This window comes from Engraulis encrasicolus, chromosome 10 (assembly GCF_034702125.1).
Source record: "Engraulis encrasicolus isolate BLACKSEA-1 chromosome 10, IST_EnEncr_1.0, whole genome shotgun sequence".
Lineage (NCBI taxonomy): Eukaryota > Metazoa > Chordata > Actinopteri > Clupeiformes > Engraulidae > Engraulis > Engraulis encrasicolus.
In genome coordinates this window covers 18,486,460-18,502,314 of record NC_085866.1, presented here as the reverse complement: position 1 = coordinate 18,502,314, position 15,855 = coordinate 18,486,460, and the positions used below count along the sequence as shown (strand labels likewise).

Genomic DNA, 15,855 nt, shown 5'->3' with positions numbered 1-15,855 from the left:
ACTGGACACTGTTGCATGTTATTATGTTATTTAATAACCAAGCAATGAGAGAAGAGTCATCGCAGATGTGATGCATTGTAACACTGTAACAGTCTCAGACTGTCTGGCAATAAGGGCATTACTTCGTAACCAACAGTTGAGAGAAGGGTGACATCACAGATGGAATAGTATCATTGTAACAATGGCAGAAGGAAAAACAGCGAGCACTCCAGAGTCTTTCTTCCAGGTAGAAGGAGTGAATCTGGTTATTCCGATCCAAAGCGCAAGGTAGTAGAGTTATTAATGGCAGTGTGTGCGTGCATTTCTGTGTGCACATTTTTGTGTGTATGTGTGCATGTGTGAGTGTGGGTGGATTGATGGGTGCGTGCGTGCGTGCATGTGTGGGTGCGTGCGTGAGCGTGCGTGCGCACCCGCATGTGTGTGTCTGTGTACGTGTGTGTCTGTCTGTCTGTCTGTCTGTGTTTGCACGTGCATGTGTTTGTCTGCGTGTCTTTGTTCCTCCTTATAAGTATCTCTGTGGTGATGTTCCTTTGTGAAAACTGTACTGCAGCACTTCTTGGGTATGACTAAGTTTTTATAATGCAGTACAAGGCATTATTCTGAGCTGTTGTATTATCCCTCCCCTCTGGAACGAAAGTCCTTTGGTGATATGGCTATTAAAATCTGTATCAGCACTCTTGTTTTCACACACTGGTTGGCTGAATGGCAGATACAAAACTTGGAGCAGGCCAAGTGGTAATATTAGCCAGTGGAGTTGGTGTTGTGTTGAGTGACCCGAGTCCACTTTACATGCATTAGTGAAGAAAAGAGCATCAGTGCTGAGTGTTTGCTTTCTCTCTCTTTCGTCCTCTCTTTCCCTCTCTCTGTGTCTCTTCTCTCTATCTCTTTATCTTTCTATTGTTCTCTATCCCTCTTCATCATTCTTTTTTTCTCTGTCTCTGTCTGTCTCTCTCTCTCTCTCTCGCTCTCTCTCCAGAAAATGGCAGAGCTAAATAAACTCACCTTCGAGCATAAGGAAGCGGATGGGTCAGATGGAGAGGCGGCTGAGTCAGAACCAGCACCAGCAGAGGGAGAAGGACCCAGCACCGGCCCAGAACTGGTGATACAGCAGGTCCGCATCACAGACATGGACGGGAACCTGAAGGTTGTCTACCCGTCCAAAACCGACCTCACCGCAGAGTCCAGCATTGTCACAGTCGTACGATAGTACAGGGGACAGGGAGAAAAAGAATAACACTCAACAGGGGACAGAGCGCAACACAACAACATTGCATGAAGCTAAACGAAAAAACTGCAGAGATGATTAAAGGGGAAACTCAAACGTATGTTTAATTTTTTAACACTGCCAAATAAATTGATCGAACAGGTTTTGCAGGGTTCTACTACCTTCAGAGTTTGAATTTAATAGCACTTGAACTCGTCTTCAATTTAAAACAAATGGATAATGTATGAACTTATGAAATGTGAATAACATTGGCTAATATCACAATTTTGTTATATTGTGTATAATGTTGCTATTGCTTTCCTACTTTGTACAGTGACGTAAATACACTGTGCATGACTCCGTTTTGCTGCTGTAACAGTGCAACGCTTTTTGTCATGAACTTAAACTGTACAGTCACTTGAATAGTAATGTATTGTACACAGCTGAAATGTCACCGTTTCACTCCTGAGTTTTATTCATTCATATTCAATAAACTGTACTACTCACTCTGACACCGTCTTATTTTCTTTTTCTCGTTGTTTGTCTGTTTCCAAAATGGCTATGGGCATGAGGAATATAAGGGATATTGCACTTTTCTGAGGAAATGTGAATATATGGCCGCTGAGGAAGATCTGTGGGTGGTATGTTGGTGCGGGGTCAGTCAGTATTTAATATGTGCATCGTGCTGTTATTGAGACTGTGTGATTGAGGACATTCAGTATCTCTATGAGAGGCATGTGTGAGTGAGAATGTTAAGTGTGTGTGTGTGTGTGTGCGTGCGTGCGTGCGTGCGTGTGTGTGTGTGTATACCTGTGCGTGTGTGCGTGCATGAGGGAAGGTTGAGATGTATTCCTGCCCGCTCCACTGCCTCCACCTGCCGCAGTGCCTGCCTGGTCACCTCACCTGTCTGGCTGTGAGACTGAGGGAGGATCCGGAGGAGGAGGAGGAGGAGGTTAAACAGCAGCAGGGCCAACAGGGCTACTGTTACAGATCAGATGACGATCACAGCCACGAACGCAGCGCCCAGAGGAGAGGAGAGGAGGAAGAGGAGGAGGGAGGGAGGGAGGTGTAGACAACACTACCTGCCCATGAAGACAGGGCTGAGAGGAGAGTAAAGGAGAAGAAAGAAGGGATGAGAGAGGTGCAGGCAACTCTGCCTTCTCACAAACATAGGGTCTAGAAGACAGATATGTGGGGTGGGGTAATGCAGAACCTACGGAGGAGAGGGAGCAAGAGGAGGAAGGCGGAGGTGCCTGAAACACAGTCTACTATGGAGAGAGGCCAAGCGGAGGAGGAAGGAGGTGTCTCGAGCATATGAGATGGGTATAAAAGATAAGCCAAAACGCTCCCGGGACCCAGAGGTTGAGCCGGCTTTTAGTACGGAGGGTGATCCTTTCTTTAATCACAGCAGTCAATATTTGGCTCTCTATATTTACTAGTGTATTGCTATCAACACTGTAGCAGAGCCGAGCGCTGGGGGATTCAGCAAAAAAAACTCAATCTTTGCACCTGCCTGGAGCTCTACGTGATGCATGATACATGAGGGAAAGAGACAAGTGTGGACACTATGTAAGATGGAGATTACATCCCATGTGGACGTAAACAATGGGAACACTTTACATTGACAAGAGACAGCACTCCACCTGTGGCAGGTAAATAACAGCCAGTGGCGTGCAGGAGAAGACAGGGGCTGTTGACTGCTGATTGCTGTTCCAATTTACACTATACCTTGGCAATTGCTCTGTGGACACTAATCTGGGGATTACATACCGCGAGAAGTGAAACAATGAGGACACTTGACACAGAGGACAATGGCAAGAGACAACAGTCCTCCTGTAATTGGGAAATAACACTCACTCACCTGGAGCAGGGGAAAACAAAAACCAGTGCAGTCAGATAGTTGATTGCTGGATGGTATGAGAAAAGCATGTTGCATGCAAAAGCAGTACAGTGAGACAGATACATGGTGCTGATTGCTGATTGCTGATTGCGGATGGTGGGAGAGAAGAGCCAGTGTGGTGAGCACTAACCTGGATATGATCCTCTGTGAGGACTTCCCTCTCCACAGCCGGTGCGGCGAGATGAGACTATACTATTTCCTAACTGTTGATCGTGCATAGTGGATGAAAATACAAGTGTGGTGGACACTAGCCTGGATATTATGCTTATGATATTATGGGACTCCACCTGTAACAGGTAAACAACAGCCAATCCAGTGAGAGAGATTTTGCGGACTGCGAATGGTGGGTGAGACAAATCAGTGTGGGGATGTAGCGACCACTGAACAGGTAACGGAATCCATCCACACCTGGTGCGGATCGGGATCGGCGCCAGAATGGCAAAGAGTCCGGGGCGGAGCCGGCGTCCTTCAGGGTGGCGGCACCAAGGTCAAGGTGTCGGAGTGGAGGAGGAGGGTCAGCACAGGGGTGAGAGGTCAAAGGTTGCTGGTTGAGCGGCTGGCTCAGCTGAAGACCAGCGCTTCGGCACCATGCCTTGGAACCAGCGCCAGGCGTGCCAGTGTACCACTTGGACCATGTGGGGCTCGGGGAGTGGGCATGCAAGCTCCCACACACGTGAGAAGCAAGCCCGCGGTGGTGTTCAAGTCCACAGTTGGACACCAGGGAGATTCCACGCTGCGTGGTGCTATGGACACACACACTCACACAAAAGTGTCGGTGGATAAACCATGGAGATCCAAGCCTACAGCAGTGATCAAACCATGGGTGGGACCCCGCGGTGATGTCACCTCCTCTGGCAGCACTCTGCCCCCCATTCAGGGGTCAAGTGTCATACCACCACACACAAACGGCCCAGACATACAGACAACCCCTCGGGTCAGGCAGCCCCAGAACGGGACCCCAAAAGCATGTGTAGCCCCCACGGGAACCCCAAAGATTGCCGTTCTTTCCACAGGGACCCCAAAGATGTATGTGCCCTCCACAGGCATGCCGAGGCCCCACAGGAAGTTGTCCAGGACCCAGGAGATGGGGGGTCAGACGTCCGATGTGCGTGTGGCGTGCAGACGCAGCAGTGTGTGTGTACTGAACGAGGTTCGCAAACCGTTGGAGCTAGTGGTTTCACGCCGCGTGTCAGCATGCTGGAACTGGAGACCAGACGAGTCGCACGTTGCTGCACACTCTCAAACGCACAGCCAGACACACACTGCAACACACACTACTACTACCCATCCTGCTCCTCCTCCTGTTCCTCCCTCTCATCCTCCTCCTGCCTCTGCCACTGCTTCTCATAATGGTTCTGCTGTGTCACGCTCTGCTCCTCTTCCTCCTTCTGTATCTCATCCGGCTGAGCCTCATTGTAGTCCTCCTTCTTCGTCTCATCATCCTCCTCGCCCAACTCCCGTTGGCCCAAAGACACCTGCATCACCAGAAGATCATCTGCAGTACCCAGGTAATCCAGACGAGGGCAATAGTCAGAGCAAGGTGATACCAGGCCAGGTCAGCTCCCCAGGTAAACTTGGAGTTGTGACAGAAGCTCAGGTGAGCCCCTCAGGTCAGCCAGCCCAGGTGAGGTCAGCACCTGCCCCCTACAGGATCAGAGCGCAGGTGCAACTCTGCTCTCACGACTCGGCCATCGAGACCGAATCCCAAAGCTCAGGGTCCAGTGGAAGCATTGGTGATGGTGAAAAGGATGAAGATAAAGAGGAGGAAGAGTACTACACGGATGAGAGGATTGGGGAGTGGGTTGTCAAGGTCAATGCTTGCCTCTTCTCCCCCTCGGACAGCGCCATCAGCTTTGACAGCCACTTAGAAGAGGAGGACGTGGATACCATTAAGATCATCTATGGTCAAGACTAAGTTAGTCTAACTGACATTAAAATCAAACTGACTTCATTAAAAAGGTGTCCATATTTGCAGTTGTTTATTTCCAGAATAATTCATGATACCCATTCACAAATGTTACCTTTGTCACAAATACTTACCACCACCACCAATTATAGGTATTCACAAACAATTATAAGTATTGATTATGACTGGTGAAATTGCAGTTTTCATACATGAAAAGGTGTATCTTCTCCATGTCCACCATTTTGTATTTCCAGAAATAGACCATTTTAGCTGCAAAACTTACTGTACTTTGGTAAAACTTGTAAATATTAGTTTATTATTTAGTAAATATTAATTTGGCAATGGACAGCACAATTTCCATGAGTGGCATAGTTCAATACCTACTCTGGCCACCATCCTACACAATGCACCTTTAAGACTGTTTATAACTCCATTCCTTACTGTGTTATTATTCAATTAAAGGGTGTTCCTCCATGCACCTGTCTCCGTGGCTATGGTGTCCCTTGAGCAAGGGACCTAGTCCCTCACTCCTTCAGGGCTTTTTACTAATACCCTGTAATAGCTTTGGAATAAAGTAATGTAATATAAAGTAATGTATTTTCTGCCACCTGGCATGTTTGTCTAGTTTACTGGTCTGTTTTGAGACAGTTTTAGCCAAAACGATAGGTATGCTGTACAGCAGTGGACAGGTCACATGCACAGCCCAGTGTGGTGGCCAGACATGGGGCTAAGCGGTTGGGAACAGCTGTGGGTAGCTCACCTGCAGTGACATGATACAAGCAAGAGACATGACTCTTGCACCATTTACAGGACCCAGTATTCTTGCCTTGCACCTTGTGGTTTTGTTTGTTATGCACCATGGTGTGGTCATGCATTATTTGCACAATTCACACGTAGGCCTATGTAAAAATGTGAAAATAGTATTTTGTAATTTCTCATCAATATTATTGACCCTTATTACTCATTGTTTTATGGAGAAAAAAAAACACAATGGTGAGTCGTTTGGTTTGTTAGTTCATCATTTTATTATCATTATCAGTGCTACTATATAAATTATGAAAATAAAGACATGTAAATCACTTGGTCTACACATTTTGTCATGTTCATGTTATGCATACACTTTTGGCAAGGGTTACAATTAGCAATTGTAGTGATTGACACGAATACTATTCACTGAATAGGCTACTCCTCTAATGCATACACAGATGTTCCAGCACTTTCCATTTCCACACTCCCGGCAATGAGATGAGATGAGTGATTGTTTGTTTACATCAGTGTTGCTCTGTTGCCGTGACAATGGGTGACTGCTGCTGAACATCTGAAACATGCACTGGCCTGCAGCACAACACCTGGCTCTCTCTCACACACTCTCTCTCTCTTTCTCTCAGACACACACTAGATATATATATATAGTTTATCTCAACACAGGGACATTGTTAAAAAATATACAAGTGTTGGTTGAAGAATTGGTTAGGACTGATGATTAGACACAGAAAAGTCTCATGCAATACACTGTACTACATGCGTTTGATGATGATTGTCAATGGTTGACAAAATACCTCACACACACACACACACACACACACACACACACACACACACACACACACACACACACACACACACACACACACACACACACACACACACACACACACACACACACACACACACACAGACCACTTATGAGCAGCTCAACAACATTCTTTGCTCTCTTGTAAATGCAAAGCTACAGTACATGTTGCAGTCACATGGTTTGAAATGATATACAGTACATTATTCATTCATTACAAAAACAGGTATTAAATAATGGCTCGTGTGAGTGTTCAGTGTACAGTTTTCCATGCACCTTTGGCATGTGCCTCTTGATAGAACCCTTGATGAGTATCTTCTTGGCATATAAAAATGGCAATCACAATCTCACTCCCATCCTCTCCCTCTCACACACCCACACACATACGCACACATAGAAAGGAGTTGTCAGCGTCCTTGTATGTGGTATCCGTTGGTGGCCACATAGCACAGTAGGTACAGTAGACGGACACCAGTGCTGTCCCACTCCTCCAAACACACACTCGCGCACGCACACACACACACACACACACACACACACACACACACACACACACACACACACACGCACACACACACACACACACACACACTGCTGTTGTCAACGTCCATGTACGTAGTATCCGGTGACGTATCCGAGTATGTAGACAGACACCAGTGCTGCGACGGCTCCGGCGATCCTGATGTAGATACCCAGGTTACCCGTGCACAGGCGATTATAGAACCTACAGGGAGAGACGGGGACATATGTATAAGCACAGTATACACGTACTATACGTACGCATACGCACACGCACACACACACACAAATGTGGCCCAAATGTAAAACATAATGAACTGAATCTTAAAGGTGATACTGTCCCATTTTTGGAAATAAGCTCATATTAAACCTCCCCTTGAGTTAAATAGTTTAGTTTTACCTCTCTCCTGTACTTTGAACCGTTCTCTGAGTATGGCAATGCAAATTTTACCTCCATGATATCAGTTAACATTGAGTCCTATGAGACCAGCTGGCAGCTAACTGGTCTCATAGGACTCAATGTTAACTGCTAGCTTGGAGGTAAAATTTGCACTGCCGTACTCAGAGAACGGTTGAAAGTACAGGACAACGGTAAAACCCTATTATTTAACTCATGGGGAGGTGTAAAATAAGCTTATTTCCAAAAATGGGACAGTATCAATTTAAGGTCAGTGATTCATATTATATACATACTGTGATTATACAGTGACTTTACAGCATGTATCACTGAACTTAAGCCTTAGTTTATCTTGATGTACATTTGGGCCACTTCTAAATGATCAGCCGGCCAAAGACCGTTCGTCATCTTATTATTCTACACCTATTTGTAGGGGGTTGGATTTATTGTGTGAAATTATTTCAACCTTTTATATTCACTATTATTATCTATTATGTTACCACTTTCAACAGATTACATTACATTATGTTACATTACATGACACTACATTAAGCAGATGCTTTTATCCTGCATGACTTACAAAGGCAACACATACAACAAAATACAGAGAGTGAGGGAATAGAGCACAGTAGTGTATTAGTCCAAAAGTAAAACAAAGTGCAGCAACATACAAATAATGGGGAACCTGTAGAGCTTGACAGATTTCTTAGGAATGCTTACAACTTTGTAAAGGCCAAATAGTTGTTCGAGTCTGATTTGTTGGGTCACGAACACCCATTTTCTTTGTCAGCACAGATAATGTTTAACCCAGTATATTGACAACAACATTGTCCGAGTGAAACTAACACACTACTTCCTGATGTTAATGAACACACCAGATGCAGCCAATCACCTAATCTGAAGGTCATCATAAACACACACACACACACACACACACACACACACACACACACACACACACACACACACACACACACACACACACACACACACACACACACTATCATTTGAAAAAGTAGAGCTAATAGAGTGATAATCCATTTTACTTTATTCTCTTGAACCGAGTTGTACTTGTAACATGTTGAATTGCACATTTGTATCCTTCAAGTCCTAGTTCGCCAGCTACATGTATTTTTGAATGCCTTTATTTTTGTGAAGCACCTTCAACTGCCTCTGTGTATAAAATGCAGAATTCAAATAAACTAAATGGTAATGATAAATGGACTGCATTCATATAGCCTATCCACTCCTTCAAGCTCTCAAAGCGCTTTACATTGTATGCCTCAAATTCACCCATTTACACTCTCATTCACACACCGGTGGCAGTGGCACCCTGCCACCAGGAGCAACTTGGGGTTAAGTATCTTGCTCAAGGACACATTGATGGGGTCAGGCAGAGCAGTACTCGAACCTGCAACCTTCTGGTTGCCGAACGGCTCCTGTACCTCTGAATCTGAACCATCATCACCCCACAACTAACTTGCCTTGCCTTGCTTTTGAATGAAATGACTAATGCAAAAAAAATAATGATAATAATAAATTACATGTGTATGACATGATTACGCATGCACACAGACACACTGTATGACCTGCCGTAGCCTGCTATAGAGTTGAGAAATAGTTGAGAAAGAGGAACATACGAAACACTTACACACAGAATAGCCATTATCTCGCATGCATACGTCTAAGACAGAGGGTGAAATGGGGAACGTGTTAAAGTCCACAAAGCTATCACGTGGACATAAACTGGTGACTGTGGGTTGCCACATAGCTACGTATCCTTCACTTAAACTCCAGAGTCCCCCAACTTCATCTGCACTTTTCACAACTCCATAATGTCAGTAACAAGCTCAGACTCACTGTGTGCCCGTATGTGTGGGTGGCGGGTGTGTACTTGATAAGAAATGTGATGAGCTCAACATTAGATCACTCTTCCCCTGTTACAGAACTAAGCCTGAGCCAAGGAATACAACGGTTACAAACCGACACTCTGAACTCTGGTGAAGGTGAAGGACTTGTGTTTTATTGCCAGCATACGGAAGGATGTTTGGAGCAATTAATCCAGTTGATGATCAGACAGCCTCACGTGTGTGTGTGTGTGTGTGTGTGTTTACTTGTGTGTGTGCTTAGTTGTGTGTGTTTTTACGTGTGTGTGTGTTTACTTGTGTGTGTGCTTAGCAGTGTGTGTTTCTACGTGTGTGTGTGTGTGTGTGTGTGTGTGTGTGTGTGTGTGTGTGTGTGTGTGTGTGTGTGTGTGTGTGTGTGTGTGTTTACTTGTGTGTGTGCTTAGTTTTGTGTGTTTTTACGTGTGTGTGTGTGTGTGTGTGTGTGTGTGTGTGTGTGTGTGCGTGTTTACTTGTGTGTGTGCTTAGTTGTGTGTGTTTTTACGTGCGCGTGTGTCTGTGTGTGTGTGTGTGTGTATTGCTTGTCCTCACATATGACTCATTTAGGTTTAGATATTCCGCTAAAACGGCTTTTGATCCCAGTGACCTCTGTAACCTTAAGACGTGCTGATAGCCTTAGAGGTCAATACACAACCATTCACCCACCATATATTGCTTCACAGTGTGTGTGTGTGTGTGTGTGTGTGTGTGTGTGTGTGTGTGTGTGTGTGTGTGTGTGTGTGTGTGTGTGTGTGTGTGTGTGTGTGCGCATGCTTACATGTTTGTGTGTGGATTTGTGTGTTTTATTGACTGTTTGCTGTGGAGGTGAATAGGCACCCACCACATCTTGCGTGCATGCGTGCGTGCGTGTTTGTGTTTGTGTGTGTGTGTGTGTGTGTGTGTGTGCGCGTGTCTGTGTGTGTGTGTGTGTGTGTGTGTGTGTGTGTGTGTGTGTGTGTGTGTGTGTGTGCGTGTGTGTGTGTGTGACTAATGCCAACAGGCTGCAGTTACACAATAATTGAAAAGAGCAGTTAAGTGGTGTGTGTGTGTGTGTGTGTGTGTGTGTGTGTGTGTGTGTGTGTGTGTGTGTGTGTGTGTGTGTGTGTGTGTGTGTGTGTGTGTGTGTGTGTGTGTGTGTATTTACAGGTATACAAACAAAGAAGTGGTATACTCCACAATAATACCTGTCTAATGAGTTGCGGAACATGTGTGTGTGCGCACTGCGGAACGTGTGTGTGCGTGTTTGCGTGCATGCGTGTGTGCGTGCATGCATGCGTGCATCTGTGTGTGTGTTACCTGATGAGGCTGGACTGTGACTGTGAGTGGCTGAGGTTGACATCCTCGTTCCACCTGCTGTATGACACATTAGCATCTTCAGACTCCATGACTAGCAGCACTGGGGACACACAAACACAACAACATTAACACACATACATTAGCACCCTGTCCCTCTCTCTCTCTCTCATCCTCACCCTCTGTGACCATTGGCTCAGGGTACACAAACAGAGGCTACACACACAAATGCAGACACACACAGACACAGACACAGACACAGACACACACACACACACACACACACAGACACAGACACAGACACACACACACGCGCGCACACACACACACACACACACAGGGCCCATGGCCAGCCACCACTGAGGTAAAAAAAACCAGACACATGTTATTATCACACACACACACACACACACACACACACACACACACACACACACACACACACACACACACACACACACACACACACACACACACACACACACACACACACGAGGTTTAAACTTGGTGAGAAAGGGCTAATCATGCATGACCTGTTTCCCTCTCAATTACATACACAATGACACAGCCATGCTCTCTGGCCAAAGTCCAACGTTGTTAGTTATTGAGGGGATTAACGTTGTTCCACTTGTTTAGCATACAGCGAAAGAGGTAATATCCCTTGAAACCACCTGTCCCATTTCCATATTTAGGCTAATGTGATTATGCGACATTCAAAATAAAATAAAAAATAAAACACTATGGAGCATTCAAAATAAACATTGAAATAGTAATGTACAGCATTAGCCAAGCCGAGTATTCTATTGTTATTACAAACACGATACTGGTCAGAGTTTGATACTTACACTTTGTGGAATGTATAGTAGCCTATGTCTGAAATGAACCTGGGTTATGTCGCTCCCATGCGTGCTGTTGCCCCGTCACAAACTGGGTGAAAAGTAGCCTATATGCCGATCATATCAAGCGTAGCCTACTCTTCCTTGGCCGGCTATTTATGCCGCTTACTACTACCGCGCTCCAGCTAGATAAACATCTGACCAAATTCCAAAGTGTTGCGCAGTCGCCGGATCTGTACAGCTGACAGCGCACTTGAGGTTTCTGTCTCCCAAGAGAGAGAGATTACACGGTCGGTCCTCCTGTGTCTTCGTTTGAACTCTCATCAGTGGCTGGCAGAGAGCTATTGATCCACATCCACAAGCGACAGCCAGCGTTTGGAATTCTAGTGGATAGATTGTTGACTTTGACAGTCCAAGAACTTCCGACTACAACTTTTGCTTCCGATAAGGTGGGGTGTGTCTGTAGTGTAGCCTATGACTGGAAGTCTCTTGTCACACCTTATGATGCTTCATCCAGCCTGTAGAGGCCAACGTTGGTTTCAACTCGTGTGAAAACCTAGGCCTACTTCTTGGCTATTTAATTAAATAAATCGTTCATGAAGGCGGCCTAACTCAGTTTATGAGTGTGAAATTGGAAGGAGTTTTATTCTTGGCCTATTTAAATATAGGTATCCGTTCTACAAAAAAGTACCGCTGACTACATCTAACCTTCTTGACTGCTAGAGATCAACACAATGTAATAATAATTAGCGGTAGGTCTAGTATGCAACTTTGTTGCAACTTTGTTTTAGGTCTACTTGTTATGACCAGCAGGAGGCGCGCTCATAGTTTTAAAAGCCATTGACGTCATCACTGGGCGACACTCGGATTTGTAAACATGTAGGAATTGCAAGACTGGCTGCAAAATTTAAGCATTTTGCTACCTTTTTGTAACGTCTCTTGTACATAGAGTTATAGTTGGAGGTATATATATATATCACGTTTTTTTATATGACATTGTCCGTCTAACAAACAATATTATTACTGTAAAAGGCGACGTTAACGATAATTACCTTTGGTGTTTCAGGTTTGAACCACACAGTCGTTTGAGTCTGTCTTGCGAACAGTAGGCAGATCTGGCTGTATGAAATTTCAACCATCACGTTTGATCGGCAGTGTTACTTAACATTTTTATCCAGTTTTGTATCAGTGAAGGGAAAACCTCATGTGCCACCACATCAGGTAGCGTCGAGTTCTCCATTATAGTAACACAACCATTCAGGATCAAAGGATGACTACACTAACACGACAGGATCTTAATTTTGGCCAAGGTAAGATGCGTGTATATGATTGTGTTTGATTACAGGCCATTACTTTTGTCTGCGCCATTGCTGAAACAATCATCATTTTATGTTGATTGGTTTGCACTTACAGTGGTGGCTGATATATTGTGCGAGTTTTTGGAGGTTGCCATTCATCTCATCCTGTATGTTCGAGAAGTCTATCCATCCGGAATCTTTCAGAAGAGGAAGAAGTACAATGTCCCTGTTCAGGTTCGGAATATTTTTTCACTTTCTTTGTGCCAAACATTTTTTCTGTCATCCGTTTCATTTTCCCAATTGATTGATTGATTGATTGATTGATTATAACATTGCCCACGCAATGCTACCAGTCTATCTCCTTAAAGCTTACAGCACACTTGCTGTTCTTCTTGTCTGATTTCCCAGATGTCATGCCACCCCGAGTTAAACCAGTATATTCAGGACACGCTTCACTGTGTGAAACCCCTCATTGAGAAGGTGAGACATCCAGGGGTGTCGTACAGGGGAATAAAGTGTGACTGAGTTACCAGGGCCCCATGTTTTTCTGAAGCCATACATGGAATTTTTGTAAGCAGACTATTCGTGTCAGATGTGTATATACTGACAACAAAACCCTGCTATTCTATTATATTTATTCTATTCTGTGCTATCTTCTCCAGAATGAAGCGGAGAAGGTGGTAGTCGTCATCCTGGACAAAGAGCACCATCCGGTGGAGAGGTTTGTCTTTGAGATTTCCCAGCCTCCACTGCTGTCCATCAGGTACGTAAGCACAGACAGGTTTAGCAGAACACTAGTGTGTCCTTCTTATAAACACTTCCGAAATGTATTTACGTTGTGTAATGTATTGGGTTTCTAAGATTAGTTCTTCATGTCACAATGAGGTTACCTATGTGTGTGTGTGTGTGTGTGTGTGTGTGTGTGTGTGTGTGTGTGTGTGTGTGTGTGTGTGTGTGTGTGTGTGTGTGTGTGTGTGTGTATTTGCAGCTCTGAGACCCTCCTCTCCCATGTGGAGCAGCTCCTTCGGGCGGTGATACTGAAGATCAGCGTGTGTGACGCTGTTTTGGACAACAACCCACCAGGTACTACATAAGACAATAGTTGTATGGACAGTATATTTCTATTGCTGATTTGATTGTTTTTACAGGAAGCATGTTTACAGTGCATTGCTTGTGACTCTTTTACAGGATGCACGTTCACAGTCCTTGTACACACAAGGGAAGCTGCCACCAGAAACATGGAGAAGATCCAAGTGATCAAGGTCTGCCGCCCTATCTTTGCATTTTCTCTTCACATGCTCTCCTTATTTCCTCTTCCTTTTCTTCCTTGCCCACTTTCTTTACTCTTCCACTATGTTTTCTCTGTAAATTACATGCAGGTGTCTTTACCTAATCATCCCTGGAAGCAAAATAAAGCTGTAAGGCTCCTCTACTGGTAGATTTACGGCTTGCTCTGTGTTCATTTGTCATAATACAAGTGGCTAAACTTGTTCTGTGTATACAAGTTTCTCAACTAAGAACTTCCCAAATTCGAAGGGCTCTTCAGAACTAGCATTTACTCTGTGTTGTGATTTCATCTGTTATAACTTCTCATGTTAAAATGGCATTGACGTGGTACAACAACAGCTGATGTCACTATTGTATGAACTAAATGTTTTTTTTTTTACTGCATTGTCTAAAAAGCATATTCTTTGCTTAATTACAATTATTAATTAGTTTATGTCATACAGTGTAAGCTATAACCTTGCATTATATGATCTTCTGGGACTTAAAGTGTTAAATGTCATGTACTGTATAAGTGGTATAATCTTGCGTTGTGTGACCTTCCAGGACTTCCCGTGGATCGTGGCGGACGAGCAGGAGGTGCTCATGCAGGGCTCCAGACTCATCCCCCTCAAGACCATGACCTCTGACATCGTCAAGGTAACCATGACGATGACATGTGGTCATACACATTTGCAATTTCTTTATTACGAACTTTTCTCAGATGGATAAATGGAGAGGGAGATAGATGGACAAACTAATATGCTAACTATTTTAGAAGTTGATACGTTCCACTGGTGTGTATGAGTTATGCCCCAGATGCATTATCCTTATTTCTTTCGGGATGAATAAAGAACATTTGTATCACTGTTACTGCTACATCCTGTGTGTGCGTGTGTGTTTGTCTCACTGGTTTTCTACTGTCTCCCCAGATGCAACTCTATGTGGAAGAGAGGGCCCAGAAGACCTCTGCAACAACACACTAGAGGACAAGATGGCTACATACAGCGGAAGACATCTTAGCAGCACACAGCTACAGTGGAGCCGAGGAGCGGGGGCATACGACACTACCCCTTGGCTCAGATTCAGCGTGGACGAGGACAAGTTTACAAGAGTCAATCTACTTTTTGCTTCCTAACAATCAGGGTGCGATTTGTAGGGGGGGATGGGGGGGATTGTCCCCCCTTCTGGTTTTGACACCTCCACTTTTCCTACAGGATTTTAATATTTGCGGTATATAACTCCATTGTTAATGCTTAAAATCTGAAACTTATCCCCCCTTCTGGTTCTTCAACAAATCACACCCTGCTAACAAGGATGCTACCCCTGGCGTGTGTGTGTGTGTGTGTGTGTGTGTGTGTGTGTGTGTGTGTGTGTGTGTGTGTGTGTGTGTGTGTGTGTGTGTGTGTGTGTGTGTGTGTGTGTGTGTGTGTGTGTGTGTGTGTGTGTGTGTGTGAGAGAGAGAACTGGGTTTGCTTTTGAATAAGATTTTTAGGCCACTTGTGACACAATAGTGTGTATAATGTTGTGCTGCTTTTTCAATCTGCCTTCTTTTGTGTGTGTGTGTGTGTGTGTGTGTGTGTGTGTGTGTGTGTGTGTGTGTGTGTGTGTGTGTGTGAAAATATGGAATACCTCTGTTTACAAGGACAATGACCATGGCGCTTAACTACAGTGAATGTTATCTGGTTGTGCTTTTGTGTGAACTGTTATTGTGTTTTTGTCGTCCTCTCTTTTTTCCCCTTGACTCTTTTTTCTGTAAAGCTGAAAGAGATGAAAGACCTTT

The 15,855-nt window shown here is 44.6% G+C and overlaps 3 protein-coding genes across 4 annotated transcripts in view; 2 read left to right on the top strand and 1 right to left on the bottom strand.

Moving 5' to 3' along the window:
• Window positions 1–1,716, top strand: part of lrrc47 (leucine rich repeat containing 47) — a 15,813-nt gene extending 14,097 nt beyond the window's left edge. The window contains exon 8 of the mRNA XM_063209618.1: window positions 977–1,716. Coding sequence (XP_063065688.1) covers window positions 977–1,207 — 231 coding nt within the window. The 3' untranslated portion in view covers window positions 1,208–1,716. The remainder of the gene's footprint in view (window positions 1–976) is intronic.
• A 4,308-nt stretch (window positions 1,717–6,024) lies between these two features.
• smim1 (small integral membrane protein 1) lies at window positions 6,025–11,611 on the bottom strand. The gene is made up of 3 exons (XM_063208287.1): window positions 11,521–11,611; window positions 10,679–10,778; window positions 6,025–7,307 (listed from the first exon to the last, which is right to left on the bottom strand). Exons 2-3 carry the CDS (start codon window positions 10,765–10,767, stop codon window positions 7,184–7,186), a joined length of 213 nt encoding a protein of 70 aa, XP_063064357.1. The 5' UTR covers window positions 10,768–10,778; window positions 11,521–11,611; the 3' UTR covers window positions 6,025–7,183.
• A 261-nt stretch (window positions 11,612–11,872) lies between these two features.
• mad2l2 (mitotic arrest deficient 2 like 2) lies at window positions 11,873–15,828 on the top strand. Of its 2 annotated transcripts, none has more exons than XM_063208286.1 (9): window positions 11,873–11,960; window positions 12,690–12,821; window positions 12,925–13,043; window positions 13,218–13,289; window positions 13,472–13,572; window positions 13,798–13,892; window positions 13,998–14,071; window positions 14,640–14,732; window positions 15,005–15,828. In XM_063208286.1, exons 2-9 carry the CDS (start codon window positions 12,782–12,784, stop codon window positions 15,056–15,058), a joined length of 648 nt encoding a protein of 215 aa, XP_063064356.1. In that variant the 5' UTR covers window positions 11,873–11,960; window positions 12,690–12,781; the 3' UTR covers window positions 15,059–15,828. The 2 variants fall into 2 exon arrangements, with proteins under 2 accessions (XP_063064356.1, XP_063064355.1); XM_063208285.1 differs by lacking the exon at window positions 11,873–11,960 and adding an exon at window positions 12,448–12,474.
• Window positions 15,829–15,855: the final 27 nt, after the last annotated feature.